The sequence below is a fragment of the Trachypithecus francoisi genome, unplaced genomic scaffold (assembly GCF_009764315.1).
Source record: "Trachypithecus francoisi isolate TF-2019V2 unplaced genomic scaffold, Tfra_2.0 Lachesis_group11, whole genome shotgun sequence".
NCBI lineage: Eukaryota > Metazoa > Chordata > Mammalia > Primates > Cercopithecidae > Trachypithecus > Trachypithecus francoisi.
Genome location: NW_022681456.1, coordinates 12,484,257 through 12,502,800, shown reverse-complemented (window position 1 = coordinate 12,502,800; position 18,544 = coordinate 12,484,257). Strand labels below are relative to the sequence as shown.

At 46.9% G+C, this 18,544-nt stretch overlaps 2 protein-coding genes across 2 annotated transcripts; one reads left to right on the top strand and one right to left on the bottom strand.

Moving 5' to 3' along the window:
• Positions 1-1,090: 1,090 nt before the first annotated feature.
• TRIAP1 (TP53 regulated inhibitor of apoptosis 1) lies at positions 1,091-3,534 on the bottom strand. The gene is made up of 2 exons (XM_033220381.1): positions 3,317-3,534; positions 1,091-2,080 (listed from the first exon to the last, which is right to left on the bottom strand). Exons 1-2 carry the CDS (start codon positions 3,503-3,505, stop codon positions 1,997-1,999), a joined length of 273 nt encoding a protein of 90 aa, XP_033076272.1. The 5' UTR covers positions 3,506-3,534; the 3' UTR covers positions 1,091-1,996.
• Positions 3,527-17,803, top strand: GATC (glutamyl-tRNA amidotransferase subunit C). Its single transcript, XM_033220380.1, has 4 exons — positions 3,527-3,649; positions 3,745-3,917; positions 15,151-15,254; positions 17,629-17,803. Exons 1-4 carry the CDS (start codon positions 3,569-3,571, stop codon positions 17,679-17,681), a joined length of 411 nt encoding a protein of 136 aa, XP_033076271.1. The 5' UTR covers positions 3,527-3,568; the 3' UTR covers positions 17,682-17,803.
• Positions 17,804-18,544: the final 741 nt, after the last annotated feature.

Genomic DNA, 18,544 nt, shown 5'->3' with positions numbered 1-18,544 from the left:
CCCTTGGCTAGGTTCCAAACATCTTTTATAATCCTTGGATAAGGGACCCTAGCTAGTCATAAAATATAAATGAAGAATGTTTTGAAGTGACATTACGGACAAGTCACATTAAATATGATGTAGCGACTGGTAAAGTGGAGACAAGACAATAGAGTTAGGGCCTTCTATAAATCAAGTTTCTTGGTTTATTTTTGAGACAGAGTCTTGCTCTGTCACCCAGCCTGGAGTGCAGTGGCACAGTCACAGCCCACTGTAGTCTCCACCTTCCAGGCTCAGGTGATGCTCCCACCTCAGCCTTTCAAGTAGCTGGGACTACAGGCCCACACCACCATACCCTGCTAATTTTTTTGTAGAGACGGGGTTTCGCCATGTTGCCCAGGCTGGTCTCGAATTCCTGAGCTCAAGTGATCGGCCCATCTCACCTTCCAAAGTATTACAGGCATGAGTCACCATACCCGGCCTGTAATTCAAGTTTTATACTTCTTTGGGCATATAATAAAACCAAATTACTAAAGTAATTGTGGGGATTCCATGACATTCTGAGGTATGTAAGTGCTCTCCTGATCCTTTTTTGGTACCATATCGTATTTGTGTAGCATGTTATGGAAATTTTAGAAATCAGTGAGGTTTTGGCTGGGTGCAGTGGCTCACACCTGTAATCCCAGCACTTTGGGAGGTCAAGACTGGCAGATCACCTGAGGTCAAGAGTTCAAGAACAGCCTGGCCAATATGGTGAAACCTCATCTCTACTAAACATACAAAAATTAGCTGGGCATTGTGATGCATGCCTGTAATCCCAGCTACTCGGGAGGCTGAGGCAGGAAAATCATTGGAACCCAGGAGGTGGAGGTTGCAGTAAGCCAAGATTGCACCACTGCACTCCAGCCTGGGCGACAGAGCCAGACTGTCTCAAAAAAAAAAAAAAAAAAAAAATCAGGTTTCTGATTGCCATACCGTACCACTTAGCTTAGACAAGTCACTTTTTCTTCACCTTTAAGTTACAAAACACAAAACTCTCCCCAGTGTATACACGAGGTTTGTAGGGTAACAGGGTAATAGTTCATTAAATGCACTGAGTTCCAGAGGCAAATAATGATAGAAACTAAATGTTACAATTTATTCCATTTTGCAGGATTACAGACATTACAGGGCAGGATGAGTAAACAAGGCAAATAAAGCCAGCACCTTTAGCTCCCCCCCCACCCACCCACCATTTAACCAGATGCAGCATTTTAAGGATATGCAGGTTGACAATTCACTGACTTGGGTTGAGAGCTGGCAGTAGCAGATCTTTGTAATTTAGGTTCTTCCTCCATAGCTATTCCAAATATCTTAATTCCTGAACTACACACTGAGAGCTCTGAAATGGTGGTCATTGCAACATTCTTGCAGCTTTCACATCTTAATCTGACACCTCTGGTGAAGGCAGGGAACTGTGTTAAAAGCTGTCTTCCTCTTTGCTAATCCAGGCCACCAGCAATCTTAACCATTAGTTACTATATAAAAATAAAAGGGTGCTCAAAAGCACCCACTGAAACTGTTGTGCCCAGATCCTTTTTCAGAGCATTAGTTCCCTGAGAGAAAAAAAGAGGTCTTAACCAATTACTTTCATGAACGATGACCCCAGTACAGTGTATATGTCTTTTGCAGCAGAAATCAAGAGGTCAGGCAGCTCTGCTCATCCTGACTAGTTTATCATCATTTGCATACAAGGTATATTTATGTAAAGCTGATTCCACACCAAGTATTGCAACCATAATCTCAAAAAATTGTTCAATTTTAGCACACTGAGTTCCTGCCAGATGTCACAGCAGGTAATAAATCATCTCAGAGAGTTCATCTTTTACAACTGAGAGGAAAACATCGAAGGGGGAAATAAAACTCCTCTCTCCTAAGTTCCTCATCAAATCTGATGGCTATGTTCACAGATTTAGTTGACAAAAATCCAGAGTCCTCAATTTCTGGATTGAGAAATCCTTCAAGGTGACTGTCAAGATCAAGAAGAATTTTCAGACTTTTCTTTGCCATGGCCCATGAATTCCAGTCCTTCAATAGGAATCTCTTTCTCCTTTATTGCTTTCTGGTAGGAGGAGAAAACACATTATAAGAACCTATATGAAGCTCAAGTTGCAAGCTTTGTAAATAAAATATGACAGCACAAAAGTAAAATCAAGGTGATTATAAAGACTTATAACCATGATTCAAACCACATACTTTTTAAAAAACAAGTACCGGTAGGATGTGGTGGCTCAGGCCTATAATCGCAGCATTTTGGGAGACCAAGGCAGGTGGATCACTTGAGGCCAGAAGTTAAGAGACCAACCTGGCCAACATGGCGAAACCCTGTTTATACTAAAAATACAAAAATTAGCTGGCCATGGGGGTGCATGCCTGTAATTCCAGCTACTCCGGTGGCTGAGGCATGAGAATAGCTTGAACCTGGGAGGCGGAGGTTGCTAGTGAGCTGAGATTGTGCCATTGCACTCCAGCCTGGGAGACAGTGAGACTCTGCCTCAAAAATAAATAAAAACCAGAAGTACCATAATGAATAAATCAAGTGTAAGACTTGAGGGAGACTGGAAAAGGAGTTGTGAGGGAACCATTAAAATTAAGTGAAATTTGAAAAATAATCATCACTTTGTGTTGGTGAAAGACTTACTGGCTATGTGACCAACTAAATGGGATGAAGACAGCAACTACCTCGGGGAACTGCTGTGAGGATGTGTTGGGTTAACTTATTGGACGTGCTTTTGCCCAGTGCTGTTCTAACAATTCAAAGCAGTTCCACATCCATTGGGCCAGAATAAACATTTCCTAGTTGCAGTTGCGGGAACTGGTCAAGAAAGATAAACAGGCTAACGAAGGGTTTATAACATCAAAATAATGTGATCCTCCAGTCTGAAGTATAACCCCGCCCAGACCTCAGCTGTAGTAGTGGAAAAGTGCACCACCTGCGAAAGAATCAAGGAAACCTGGTGCTAGTGAACTCGGATCAATCACTTCCTATTTCTGGGTGTTAGTTTTTTATGTATAAAATATAACTATGCCCACCTTGCGAGTTTAGGATGAACACCAAATGAACCAAAAGATGTGACTGTGTTTCTTAAAAACAAAAGCACTGCACCAATATTTGTCATTCGAAGAGACACCCAAACGGCCTCGGTGGTGATGATAGGGGAGCGAGCTCCTGCCACTGGCTTCACAGCGGCTTTTCTCCACCCTTCCAGTCCAGTCCCAACCCCCATAAAATACGACGAGTGTAGTGGGACACAGCGCGGAGAATGCGGGGCCTGGAAACAGAGGCGGAAAGGCTCACCTGAACACACTGCTGGTAGCGCTTGAAGAGGTCGGTGCACGGGTCCCCGGAGCTGTCCCCCTTCAGAAACTTCTCGGCGAACCAGCGATTGAAGCACTGGTCGTATTCGCGCTTCATGTCCGTGCATGCCTCCCCCACACTGTTCATGGCGACAGTGGTGTCGGCGGCGGCAGCGCACTCTGATGTCATCACTCTTAGGCGCGTCGCTCGGCGTTACGCGCGGGCGCACTACGGGGGCCAAGGAAGGAAGAAATGTGGTCGCGGTTGGTGTCGCTGGGCCTTCGGGCCCCTGTGGGCGGGCGCCAGGGCTTCACCTCCAAGGTGGATCCTCAGGTAAAGGCCAGGGCCATCTAGGCGGGTGGCGGAGCAAGCCGGGAGGCACTCTGGGGCGCCGGTGACCCACACTCCCCGCCTCATTCTTCCTCCAGGGCAGTGGCCGGATCACGGCCCAGGTGATCGAGCGCCTGGAGCGTCTAGCGCTTGTGGACTTCGGCAGCCGCGAGGCAGTGGCGCGACTGGAGAAAGCTATCGCCTTCGCCGACCGGCTACGCGCCGTGGACACTGACGGGGTGGAGCCCATGGAGTCGGTCCTGGAGGACAGGTAAACTCGAGGCTGCAGCCCCGAAGCCTTGAGTGTGGCCCGTTCGCAGCCGTTTAATGTGACGATTAGCGAACAATTTTCCAGGGGGTTAAAGAGCGTTAGCGAGATTCAGGAACTTGCCCACGGTCACCTCGCGAGTCAGTGGCTTCACTCTTCCCCTTGTTCATTATGGATGCTCTCGCTCGTGTCGTCCTAGTGTAAGTAGAAACAAAACCCAAACTGCTCATCATCGCCTTTGTGTTTTTTTTCTTGAGACGGAGTCGTTCTGTTGCCCAGACTGGAGTGCAGTGGTGCGATCTCGGTTCACTGCAAGCTCCGCCTCCCCTGTTCAAGCAATTACCTTCCTCAGCCTCCCGAGTAGCTGGGATTACAGGCGCCTGACACCACGCCCGGCTAATTTTTTTTTGTATTTTTAGTAGAGACGGGGTTTCACCATCTTGGCCAGGCTCGTCTTGAACTCCTGACCTCGTGATCCACCCGTCTGGGCCGCCCAAAGTGCTGGGATTATAGGCGTGAGCTACCGCGCCTGGCCTAATCATCGCCTTTGAGCCCCTACTCCACAGAGTCCCTGCCTGCTCACTCAGACATACTCTTCTCAGTACCCTCCTTGGCTACCTTGACTGCGTCTCCAGCAAGACAAGTTCTTTCCCTCTCTAGATCTTTGCACTGACCCTTCGTTTTTTCCTGCCTCTCAGTATTTGCATGGCTGCCTCCCTCTTGGCACAGGTCTCAGCTTATCTTCTGGGAAAGGGCTCTCCTAACCTCTCCAAATCCCTTCTCCCCTTCTAGTTAGTAACATATCCTATTGGGTTTTTCCCCCTAACATTTTAATGGACTTTTGTTCATTTGTTATATCTCTTATTAAAATGTGAGCATATTATGAGATTTGGTTCCTGTTGCATTCCTGCCTCGAATTTTTATTTTTTGAGATGGAGTCTCACTCTTATCACCCAGGTTAGAGTGCAGTGGCATGATCTCAGCTCATTGCAACCTCCACCTCCCAGGCTCAAGAGATCCTCCTACCTCAGCCTCCAAGTATAGGACCACAGGCTCGTGCCACCAGGCCTGGCTAATTTTTTATATTTTTGATAGAGACAGGATTTTGCCATGTTCTCCAGGCTTGACTCCTGAGCAAAGGTGATCCACCCACCTCAGCCTCCTAAAGTACTGGGATTACAGGCATGAGCCACAGTGCCTGGCCCAGTGTTTGATTCTTTAAAATCTCTTCTCTACTTTGCAATTTTCTTTTTTTTTTTTTTTTTTTTTTTTGAGACATAGTCTCGCTCCGTCGCCTGGGCTGGAATGCAGTGGCCGGATCTCAGCTCACTGCAAGCTCCGCCTCCCGGGTTCACGCCATTCTCCTGCCTCAGCCTCCCAAGTAGCTGGGACTACAGGCGCCCGCCACCTCGCCTGGCTAGTTTTTTGTATTTTTTAGTAGAGACGGGGTTTCACCGTGTTAGCCAGGATGGTCTCGATCTCCTGACCTCGTGATCCACCTGTCTCGGCCTCCCAAAGTGCTGGGATTACAGGCTTGAGCCACCGCACCCGGCCAGAAATTTTCTTTTTCCTTTGGGACAGGGTCTCACTGTATTGCCCAGGCTGGTCACAAACTTCTAGACTCAAGAGATCCTCCTGCCTCAGCCTCCCAAATAGCTGGGACTGTAGGTGTGCACCATACCTGGCTAGTTCTTAAATTTTTGTAGAAACAGGGTCTTGCTATGTTGCCCTGTCTGGTGTCAAACTCCTGGTCTCAAGCAATTCTCCTGCCTTAGCTTCCCACTTCCTCAAGAAAGTCTAACCTTTTTTTTTTTTTTGAGATGGAGTCCTGCCCCCTGCCCCATTGCCCAGGCTGGAGTACAGTGGCATGATCTCAGCTTACTACAACCTTCACCCTCCAAGTTCAAGTGATTTCTGTGCCTCAGCCTCCGGAGTAGCTGGGATTACAGGCATCCGCCACCACGCTCAGCTAATTTTTGTATTTGCAGTAGAGACGGGGTTTCACCATGTTGACCAGGCTGTTCTCGAACCCCTGACCTCAAGTGATCTGCCCATCTTAGCCTTCCAAAATGCTGGGATTACAGGCGTGAGCCACTGTGCTGGCCAAAAAAGTCCATTCCTTTTTTTTTTTTTTGAGACAGTTTCACTCTTCCACCCAGGCTGGAGTTCAGTGGTGCAATCTCAGCTCACTGCAACCTCCGCCTTCCGGTTTCAAGTGATTCTCTTGCCTCAGCCTCCGGAGTAGCTGGGACTACAGGCGCCCTCCACCATGCCCAGCTAATTTTTGTATTTTTAGTAGAGATGGGGTTTCACCACATTGGCCAGGCTGGTCTCGAACTCATGACCTCGCAATCTGCCCGCCTTGGCCTCCCAAAGTGCTGGGATTATAGGCGTGAGCCACAAGTCTTCATTCTTCTATACTTAAGATTCTCTACCTGTGGCTTTCATGATATCCAAAAGGACTGATTTTTACATGTATTTATACATCTATTTAAGGGATATGTTGTCTCTGCCCCTCTCCTGCTCACCCACCTTCCACAGCATGTCTGTTTTTCCTCATCATGTTCTCAGCGGTTGGCAATGAATATTCGGTAAATATTTTTGTTGTTTTTTTTGAGATGGAGTCTCACTGTTGCCCAGGCTGGAGTGCAGTGGCGCAATCTTGGCTCACTGCACCTTCTGCCTTCTGGGTTTGAGATTCTTGCCTCAGCCTCCTGTGCATCCGGGATTACAAGCATGCGCCACCACACCTGGTTAATTTTTGTATTTTTAGTAGAGAGGAGTTTCACCATGTTGGCGAGGCTAGTCTTGAACTCCTGACCTCAGGTGATCTGCCCGCCTCGGCCTCCAAAAGTGCTGGGAATACAGGCGTGAGCCACCCTGCCTGGCCTCAGTAAATGTTTAATGAATTTTTTTTTTTTTTTTTGAGACAGTTTCGCTTTCTTTTTTTTTTTTTTTTTTTTTTGAGACGGAGTCGCACTCTGTAGCCCAGGCTGGAGTGCAGTGGCCGGATCTCAGCTCACTGCAAGCTCCGCCTCCCAGGTTTACGCCATTCTCCTGCCTCAGCCTCCCGAATAGCTGGGACTACAGGCGCCCGCCACCACGCCCGGCTAGTTTTTTGTATTTTTTAGTAGAGACGGGGTTTCACCGTGTTAGCCAGGATGGTCTCGATCTCCTGACCTTGTGATCCGCCCGTCTCGGCCTCCCAAAGTGCTGGGATTACAGGCTTGAGCCACCGCGCCCGGCCAGAGTTTCGCTCTTGTTGCCCAGGCTGGAGTGCAATGGTGCGATCTCAGCTCACCGCAACCTCTGCCTCCCAGGTTCAAGCGATTCTCCTGCCTCAGCCTCCCAAGCAGCTGCGATTACAGGCATGCGCCACCACGCCTGGCTAATTTTGTATTTTTAGTAGACACAGGGTTTCTCCATGTTGGTCAGGCTGGTCTCAAACTCCTGACCTGAGGTGATGTGCCCACCTTGGCCTCCCAAAGTGCTGGGATTACAGGCGTGAGCTACCGTGCCCGGCCCCAGTGTTCTTTATTAATATCTCTAGGAAAGGAGGGACCAGAAGCACAGACTCATCAGAATTCCCCAAGTTATCTAGAAGGTAAATATAAAGAAATATAAACATTATTAATAAGGGAAAAGGTCATGAAAAAAGATGACGGGGAATTTGGATCCATTAGCTAGCATCTCAACCTGGTATTCAGTGATCTGTACTGTTTTTCATAAAATTAGAAACCAGTTTGGGTTAATGATTCCCATTAATCATTTTAACAAGACATTTGTAGGACTTTAATGCTTTTAACACAGAGAATGTAAAGTGAAGACAGGCATTAAACCTTTTTTTTTGTAGTTTTTATAACTTATTTGATGTATTTGATGATCAGCAGTTAGTTCACATCCACACTGACTGTAGATTTGTGAAAGTGGTAACAAGTACATAACCAAAGTATAGAGCTTGTTTGGTGAATTTCTGACCTCTATGTTTCCTGGACCACCCACTGTACATGGACACAGTATGGACATTCCTTACTACTTTGGCCCAGACAGCTTTGTTGAGCCTGGTATCAATGCACGTATCTGGAGTTTTCCATCTCCTTCGTGGCAAATTTCCGGTCTCTTTAAGAGCCTGAGGGGCACACTTCTTGAAGTCCACTCCATGGATACACTTGTGAATATTAACGGTGTACTCCTGGGTCACCACCTAGTTGATGGCATAATGACCATTCTTCTCACCATCCTTTGCAGGAGCCCAAGTTGCTTAAATGGTTTTAGGTAGTAGGCATCTTAGCTATAAAAGCCCTGACTTGGCTGGGCATGATGGCTCACTTCTGTAATCCCAGCATTTTGGGAGGCCGAGGCAGGCAGATCACTTTAGGTCAGGAGTTTGAGACTGCCTGGCCAACATGGTGAAACCCTGTCTCTACTTAAAAAATACAAAAATTTGCCAGACATGGTGGTGCATGCCTGTAATCCCAGCAACTCTGAAGGCTGAGGCAGGAGAATTGCTTGAACCCAGGAGGCGGAGGTTGCAGTGAGCTGAGATCATGCCACTGCACTCCAGCCTGGGCGACAGTGCAAGACTCCATCTCAAAAAAAAAAAAAAAAAAAAAAAAATAGACTGGGGGCAGTGGCTCACACCTGTAATCCCAGCACTTTGGGAGGCTGAGATGGGTGGATCACGGGGTCAGGAGTTGAAGACCAGCCTGGCCAAGACGGTGAAACCCCGTCCATACTAAAAATACAAAAATTAGCCAGGCAAAGTGGCAGGCGCCTGTAATCCCAGCTACTTGGGAGACTGAGGCAGGAGAATTGCTTGAACCAGGGCGGCAGAGGTTGCAGTGGGCCGAGATGGAACCACTGCACTCCAGCCTGGGCAACAGAGTGAGATTCCGTCTTAAAAAAGACAAAACAAGGCCGGGCACGGTGGTTCACGCCTATAATCCCAGCACTTTGGGAGGCTGAGGCAGGTGGATCACCTGAGGTCAGGAATTCGAGACCAGCCTGACCAATATGGTGAAAGCCCTTCTCTACTAAAAATACAAAAATTAGCCAGACGTGGTGGGGCACTCCTGTAGTCCCAGCTATTCGGGAGGCTGAAACAGGAGAATTGCTTGAACCTGGGCAGCAGAGGTTGCAGTGAGCCGAGATCACACCACTGCTCTGGGCGACAGAGCAAGACTCTGTCTCAAAAACAAAAACAAAAAACAAAACAAAACAAAACGCCTTGACTAGCTAATAGAAATCTCTTTGCACACTAATAACATGTCATTTGGTTTGAGCTAAAAACATTAGTGTGCTTATGTGCCAGGAGCTAAGAAATTACATAATTTTTTTTTTTTTTTTTTGAGCTGGAGTCTCACTCTGTTGCCCAGGCTGGAGTGCAGTAGCACAATCTCAGCTCACCGCAACCTTTGCCTCCCAGGTTGAAGCAATTCTCCTGTCTCAGCCTCCCAAGTAGCTGGGACGACAGGTGCTAACAATGCCCAGCTAATTTTTGTATTTTTAGTAGAGATGGGGTTTCACCATATTGGTCAGGCTGGTCTCGAACTCCTGACCTCAGGTGATCCTCCCGCCTTGGCCTCCCAAAGTGCTGGGATTACAGGCACAAGCCACCATGCCTGGCCTAAATTATTTCAGTTTTCACATGCAGTCCTCGAAGGTCAATACAAGGTATCTGTTTTATAGATGGAAAAAACTGAGGTTCAGAAAGGTTATATAATGTGCGCAAAGTTTCACAGGTAATAAGCAGAGGATTTGGAACTCAGCTTCTGCTGCCAAATACTGCTCTAAGATATGCCAGCTAAAGTCAATTCCTTTATAAAAGGAATTTCTTTATAAAAGAAACTTTATTTTCTTCCATCTGAAATCCAGAGAATGAGTTGACAGCAACTCTGAGTGCAGCCAAATACTTAAAATATCCCTCAGAGTCTTATGAACCAAAAACTTCAAACTCTTGGGCTCAAGCCATCCTCCTGTCTCAGCCTCTCAAGTAGCTGGGACTACAGGTGTGCACCATTATGCCCAGCTAATTTTTTTCTTTTCTTTTCTTTTTTTGGTGGACACAGGATCTTGCTGTGTTGCCAAAGCTGGTCTCAAACTCCTGGGCTCAAGTGATCCTCCTGCCTCAGCCTCCCAAAGTGTTGTGATTATAGGCATGAACCATCATGCCTGGCCTGAACCCAGAATTTTTTTTTTCTCATTCTGTTGCCCAGGCTGCAGTGAGCCAGCAGCACAATCTTGGCTCACTGCAGCCTCCACCTCCTGAACTCAAGTGATCCTACCACCTCAGCCTCCCAAGTAGCTGAGACTATAGGCACATGCCACCACCCATAGCTAACTTTTGCATTTTTTAGGGGAGATGGGGTTTCGCCATGTTTCCCAGGCTGGTCTCGAACTCCTGGACTCAAGCAATCCACCCCCCTCAGCCTCCCGAAGTGTTGGGAATATAGATGTGAGCCACCTTGCCTGGCTCAGAACTTTTAACCAAATTAATTAGCCCCCATTCCAGTCTGCATCAAACTAGAAATAAAGTAGGAGGAAGGGAAAAGGCTTTTAGATGGAAGTAGAGGGACCACAAGAAGCTATTCCTTCCAGCCAGATAGCAGGAAAGAAGCTCAAAGAAAGAAAAGCAGTGGGAGAACTGTCCCATCAGTGAGTCCAAGGGCTGACGGAATCACAAATGGAGCCACTTTGTCCTCCCTGTTGACAGAGCACTTTCCAATGCCATTGTAGCAGCATTTCCCACAGTTACTTAAGTTACTGTTCCTGAGTTTTAACCAGCAGGGACTTCTAGTTTACAACTGAAGTCTTTCTCAACTAGGGTTCCTCAGCCAAACCAGAACACAGAAAGATTCAAGTGACTTTTTTTCAGTTCTCCCAAGGACAGTGTATGACAAATGTTAGCTCAAACACATACGAGAGAAGTTAATTTATCATCAGAATGGGTGTCTTGGGGTATATGGGCTAACTTATCTTACAGAACCTGACTGGGAAAGACAGGAGGTGAGGTAGAAGTTTAGTCAATCAGTAATTGATGTGAAAAGCTCATCTGGTCCTGTTCAGTGTTTTATACAATTCTGAGGTTCAAGAAAGTGCAGCAACTCACCAAGTGAGAGGTATGCGTGCTGTACCACTGTCACAGAGACCGTGGGTTCAGGAGCCTGTAATTAAGAAAATAAAGCGGCCGGGCGCGGTGGCTCAAGCCTGTAATCCCAGCACTTTGGGAGGCCGAGACGGGCGGATCACAAGGTCAGGAGATCGAGACCATCCTGGCTAACACGGTGAAACCCCGTCTCTACTAAAAATACAAAAAAAAAAAAAAAACTAGCCGGGCGAGGTGGCGGGCGCCTGTAGTCCCAGCTACTCGGGAGGCTGAGGCAGGAGAATGGCGGGAACCCGGGAGGCGGAGCTTGCAGTGAGCTGAGATCCGGCCACTGCACTCCAGCCTGGGTGACAGAGCGAGACTCCGTCTCAAAAAAAAAAAAAAAAAAAAAGAAAGAAAGAAAATAAAGCTAGGCATCGTGGTATACACCTGTAATCCCAGCTACTTGGGAAGCTAAGGCGGGAGGCTCACTTGAGCCCAGAAGTTTGAGACCAGCCTAGGCAACACAGCAAAACCCTGTCTCAAAAACAAAAAAAAAGGTAAAAAAAAAAAAAAAAAAAAACACCAACCCCAGAAAATGTGTCTATTTTAGGAACAATTCCATCACAACCAATAACTAAATAGAAATGTGTGGTATGTAAAGGGGTGAATTTTGTTTTCCTGGAAATTTCACTTATGCAGGAAACTTAATTACCAAACTTGATTATGTGATGATGAGTAAATAAATTAGTTGCTATTAGATCTACTCTTGGGGAAGCAGTAGCATTTCACCGCCTGTTGGTGGTAGTAAAGAGTCTTCCCCAAACCTTCAAATGTTAGGCAGGTTATGCCTGATCACCAGTGCACTGAATGGTAGGGACTGAGATGTACGGGATGCACTAAGGCTTTCTCAAAGGAGCAGGTGCTACTCACACCCCTCTCTTAAGCTGCCGTGAATGCAGGTTCAGCATTATCAGATCTTGTTTTTTAACATTTCATTTAATCTTCCCAGAAATCCTATGAAGCATTCAACCAACAAGGAAACTGAGAGAGAGGATAAGGAATGTGTAGCATTGGGATCTGAATTCAGCCATAACTCGAGAGCCTGGGCTCTTAGCCTTTTTTTTTTTTTTTTTTTTTGTTGAGACTTTGTCGCCCAGGCTGGAGTGCAGTGGCCGGATCTCAGCTCACTGCAAGCTCCGCCTCCCGGTTCACGCCATTCTCCTGCCTCAGCTCCCGAGTAGCTGGGACTACAGGCGCCCGCCACCTCGCCCGGCTAGTTTTTTGTATTTTTCGTAGAGACGGGGTTCACCGTGTTAGCCAGGATGGTCTCGATCTCCTGACCTCGTGATCCGCCCGTCTCGGCCTCCCAAAGTGCTGGGATTACAGGCTTGAGCCACCGCGCCCGGCCCTTTTTTTTTTTTTTTTAAAGACGGAGTCTTGCTCTGTCACCCAGGCTGGAGTGCAGTGGCATGATCTCCGCTCACTGCAAGCTCCACCTCCAGAGTTCACAACGTTCTCGCGCCTCAGCCTCTCGCTACAGGTACCCGCCACCACGCCTGGCTAATATTTTTGTGTGTGTTTTTAGTAGAGATGGGGTTTCACCCTGTTAGCCAGGATGGTCTCGATCTCCTGACCTCGTGATCTGCCCGTCTTGGCCTCCCAAAGTGCTGGGATTACAGGCATGAGCCACTGCGCCCGGCCTCTTAGCCATTTTTTAATACTGTCCAACAGAAACTATAAACTCCAGAAAGTCCAAGGGTTACCTTTGAATGGTATAATTACGATTTTGATTTTACTTTTGTTCTCCCAAGTTTTCTTAAATGAATGCACAGTCCTTGTGTTATTACCAAAAAAAAAAAAATCTAGTGCAACTCTCTTGTGTGTGAGAGAGACACTGTCTCACTCTGTCACCCAGGTTGGACTGCAATGGTGCAGTCTCTGCTCACTACAAACTCTGCTTCCCACATTCAAGTGATTCTTGTGCCTCAGTCTCTCGGGTAGCTGGGATTACAGGTATGCACCACCACGCCCGGTTAACTTTTGTATTTTTAGTAGAGACAGGGTTTCACCATATTGGATGGTCTCAAACTCCTGACCTCAGGTGATCCGCCCGCTTTGGCCTCCCAAAGTGCTGGGATTACAGGCTTGAGCCACTGTGCCTGGAGTTTTTTTTTTCCTTCTTGCTCTGTCGCCCAGGCTGCAATGCAGTGGCGCCATCTCAGCTCACAGCAACCTCCGCCTCCTGGGTTCAGGCGATTCTCCTGCCTCAGCCTCCTGAGTAGCTGGGATTACACATGCGTGCCACCACGCCTGGCTAATTTTTGTATTTTTAGTAGAGACGACGTTTCCCCATGTTGCCCAGGCTGGTCTTGAACTCCTGAACTCAGGTGATCCACCCGCCTCAGCCTCCCACAGTCCTGGGATTACATGTGGGAGCCACCGCACCCAGCCTCTTTTTTTCTTCCCCCTGCCACCCAAGAAATTTAATGTCTAAAAAGATCATACTTGTTCAAGGCTACACAGTGGCCTTGAACCGCCTGCCTCAGCCTCCCAAAGTGCTGGGATTACAGGCCTGAGACACTGCATCCAGCCGACAACTTAGTTCTTATGTGCAGCCTTAGCCCAGATGTTCCTGTCACATCTTTGTCCCTCATGCCAGGTCATATAACAGACTTCAACTTTCTAGTATTCATACCATGAATAAATATTTGTTGTGTCTAGCTTTGGGCTGGGTGCCACACAAAAAAAGAACTAGTCCTTTCCTAAAATAATCTTATTGTGACAACTTATTTATTTATTTATTTTTTGAGGCAGAGTCTTGCTCTGTCGCCCAGGCTGGAGTGGTGCAGTGGCGCGATCTCGACTCACTGCAAGCTCCGCCTCCCGGGTTCACGCCATTCTCCTGCCTCAGCCTCCCCAGTAGCTAGGACTACAAGCACCCGACACCAGGCCTGGCTAATTTTTTTTATATTTTTTAGTAAAGACGGGGCTTCACCATGTTAGCCAGGATGGTCTCGATCTCCTGACCTCGTGATCCGCCCGCCTCAGCCTCCCAAAGTGCTAGGATTACAGGCGTGAGACACCGTGCCCGGCCAACAACTTAGTTTTTATGTGTAGCCTTAGCCCAGATGTTCCTGTCACATCTTTGTCCCTCTATGACATGATTCAAATGCCATTAGGGTCTGCCCTCAGTCTGTGCCCACTCAAAGCAGGAGGAGCGTAGCTACTACTGAATACTGTATCAGTGATATAATAAACTGCTTATTTTTTTAGCCCAAGTATCTGGAAGCAGGCTTACACACTTTCACACCTTGAAACAATAGTGAAGCCTCATGCATATATTCAAGCTCCTGTGTTTTTTACCAGTTTGCCATCTGAAGGCTTTAGTAAAGTCACTAGGTCCCATACAACACTGGGAGATTCTTGAGCTGTTTGTGACACGTCTTGCTCAAAGGCAGCTGCACCCATCCACCAAAGTGGCTGTGGTGGAAAAAGCATTCATCTTAGGGGTACCAGATTGGTCTCAGATCCCAGTTCTGTTACTTAGGAGCCAACATCCTTAAGTCACTCTTGCGACAAGTTTGCTTCCCCATCTCTGCTTAGGTTTCTAGCTTCATCTTCCATCCCAGCAGACCACACCCCAGCCTGCTGAACTCCCTGTCCTTCTCTGAATCTCTGAGCTCTGGGTTCTCTTGCTTTGGGATTCATGCTGCTATACCTGCCAAGAAGTCCATTTCTCATACCTTCATCCCCCAATCCAGCTATTCTGAGGATGTGCTACTCACCCAGGCTGGCCTAGGTACCCTTTCTATCCTTTGGCAGGCTGTGCTAACTTCTTGTTAGATTTAAAATATTATTTTGTAATTGCTTTTACCTGTCCCCACCAAAAGACAGTTGCCCATATAATCATCAAAATCTATTTGTTAAATCAATCCAGAGAAGTGATTAGCACTTCTCAGGTCTGTTGGGACAATCTATAAACTGTAGGCTGTTATTTGGTCTACTATTGATCCCAGCTCCTCTATCTTTGAATAGTGCCCATTAACTCAAGAATATACCGCTTCCTTGTTCTCTCCTTCTTGCCCCTTCCACCATCCCCTAAAATCCCCCTTCTCTGAGAGGGTAACCTTGAGCTTCTGGGTTTTGTAGATGTCTATACCTGAGATCCGACAATGTGGTAGAAGGCAATTGTGCTGATGAATTACTACAAAACTCCCATCGAGTCGTGGAGGAGTATTTTGTGGCCCCCCCAGGTAGGTGTTGCCCAGAGTGATTTAACAGATAGTCTCACAGTGACCTTAAGAATGAAGCAGGAAGCATGAGGACCAAAGATGCTATGTGAAGGCACTTTGAAAAGGATAAAGCGCATACAGATGGTGACATTAAGGTAGCAGTAGGGTCCAGGGTCATACCTCTAGGGGGCAGTTAGTAACAGGAATAAGCAAAACAGGATTGGGGGCAAGTGGGGTAAAGGTTTAGAGTGGATGGAAATCTGGAGCTCAAGATCTGCCTAAAGGGGCAGCTGACATTCCGTGTTTCTCAAAGCCACAGTTAAGACCATGCCAGATCCTGTAATCAGCTCCAACTTTCTAGTATTCATACCATGAATAAATATTTGCTAGGTCTAGCTTTGGGCTGGGTGCCACAAAATAACCAGTCCTTTCCTAAAAGAATCGTTTTTTTTTGTTTTTTTTTTTGAGATGGAATTTCACTCTTGTTGTCCAGGCTAGAGTACAATGGTGCAATCTCAGCTCACCACAACCTCCGCCTCCCAGGTTCAAGCGATTCTCCTGCCTCAGGCTCCCGAGTAGCTGGGATTACAGGCATGTGCCACCACGCCTGGCTAATTTTTTGTATTTGTAGTAGAGGCAGGGTTTCACCATGTTAGCCAGGATTGTCTCTATCTCCCTACCTCAGGTGATCCACCCACCTCAGCCTCCCAAAAGGAATCTTATGTGCGGCCTTAGCCCAGATGTTTCTGTCATATCTTTGTCCCTCTATGACATGATTCAAATGCCATTAGGGTCTGCACTCAGTGTGTGCCCACTCAAAGCAGGAGGAGCATGGCTGCCACCGTATCAGTGGTGCCAGGCAGGAATGTAAACCCGTTTCTCCAGAGAACCTGGATACCTGGCATTTTGTGTGATCTTTTTTTTTTTTTTTTTTTTGAGATGGAGTTTCGCTTGGTCACCCAGGCTTTAGTGCAATCTTGGCTCACTGCAACCTTTGCCTCCCAGGTTCAAGCAGTTCTCTGCCTCAGCCTGCCTAGTAGCTGGGATTACAAGTGCCTGCCACTATGCCTGGCTAATTTTTTTGTATTTTTAGTAGAGACGAGATTTTGCCATCTTGGCCGGGCTAGTCTTGAACTCTTGACCTCGTGATCCACCCGCCTCAGCCTCCCAAAGTGCTGGGATTACAGGGGTGAGCGACTGCACCCCACTGATATTTCTTAAATTTTAAGTGCTGGCAACCAATTCAAGCCAAATTCACCATCCAAGCCAAATAAAACACACCTGCAAGCTAGGTGCAGTCTGTGAGCCATCAGTTTACAACTGCTGGTGTAGAGATTTGCATCATTTACCTACTGTAAATATTTTAAATAGAAGCTTTAAAATTACTCTGGGCTGACAGTAAAATCCAGAACCTTGGATAGGTTGACTGTTTTTATCTCCTCTGCAGGTAGGTGAGTACTGGAGTTGTTGTACTAACCCTCTGGGCATTTGGGAGTGGGACTAGCCAAAAGCAGTCAGGTAGACTGCTAAGTGCCAACTTCCAGTTCAGCATATCCCCTGAGGGAAAATCATTCTGAGCAGACTCCACATAAGACATTGGCCCTGGTCAGCTCAAGGTGCCAGTTAAAGGCAGGCTCTGGTTGAAGCAAGGATGGGAAAGAAAGCTAGAAAATGTGTGTGCTAAACTTTTTTGAGACGGAGTCTTGCTCTGTTGCCCAGGCTGGAGTGCAGTGGTGTGATCTTGGCTCACTGCAAGCTCCGCCTCCCAGGTTCATGCCATTCTCCTGCCTCAGCCTCCCAAGTAGCTGAGACTACAGGCGACCACCACGCCCAGCTAATTTTTTGTATTTTTAGTAGAGATGGGGTTTCACTGTATTAGCCAGGATGGTCTCCATCTCCTGACCCTGTGAGCTGCCCGCCTCGGCCTCTCAAAAGTGCTGGGATTACAGGTGTGAGCCACCGTGCCTGGTCATGAGCTACTTTTATCATGCCTCCAATCCACTAAATCACCTGTTAACTGTGGAGAGAAAGGAGACTCTCCATCTCAGAGCCTGGTAGTTGTGGCTTCAGACATATCTATTGATCAGACATGCTGTCTCTCACACAGAACCTTACTTCAGACTTCTTGGGACCACCTGAGTGCATGGTCATGGTCAGTCTTTCCTTCTACTCCTATCTGCATATTAGTGGCTAATACCTGTCTACTCCTTACTGAAAAAGGTGAATTTGGCTTCACTTAGAATTGATTCTTTCAGATACTCCGAGTTAGGAAAACAAGGTAGTAGCTATATTTACTTCCGTATTTTCCATGAGAAACTAAGTGATCAGTTAGCTCAGTAGAGCCAGCTAGGCAGCAGGCTCAGCTATAACATTCTCTTTTGTTATTTTCAAACAGGTAATATCTCTTTGCCAAAGCTGGATGAACAAGAGCCATTCCCACACAGCTGAGTAGCTCATTCTGAAAAGGGGGTACTCTGTGGCCATGTGGAAGCACAATGACAGTATTTTCTTACTGTGAACACTAATGTTCCTGCTTTTTTCAGTCACCTGAAAAAATGGATGCTCAAGCATTTCTTAACAGATTCTTCTGAAGACACAATTGGGAAAGATCTGGCCCCCAAAATGAGTTCCTGATGCTAACTGAGGTGAAAGGAAAGCGAAAGTCAGCTTCCAGGGAATTCACTTAACAAGACTATTCAGTATGGAAGACATTATTTATCTGCCTTTAACTCCTCCCAAAGGACTGTTTCAACTGCATGAAAGTGTCTTCTAGCTACGTAACTGGTAGATGGAGCATCTTGATCACTATATGACAACCCTGGCTGTCATTTTTAGTTGCCATCTGCAGTGATTTGAGCAGCCCTATTTTTACCAAACATACCTGAATTTGTTCCTGGGCTCCCACTCTCTTCCTAGAAAAGGGCTACCTTCCTACTAAGGTCTGAAGAGTGTTCAAAATAGACTAGAGCTTGGGAATGCCTAATCTAGAACTATCTGCCATCCCACAAAGTGATTATATGCCAAAGGGATACTAGTCATACATAGTGTTTCTCTTTCTGAAAAGAGAACTTACCCTAAAATTAGCCCTGGGTCTGGGAAAAAGGAGCCCTCTCCACCCCCAAAATGATTATTAAATTGAGATAAGTCCAAGATAAAACTCAGGGCCGGGCGCGGTGGCTCAAGCCTGTAATCCCAGCACTTTGGGAGGCCGAGACAGGCGGATCACGAGGTCAGGAGATCGAGACCATCCTAGCTAACACGGTGAAACCCCGTCTCTACTAAAAAATACAAAAAACTAGCCGGGCGTGGTG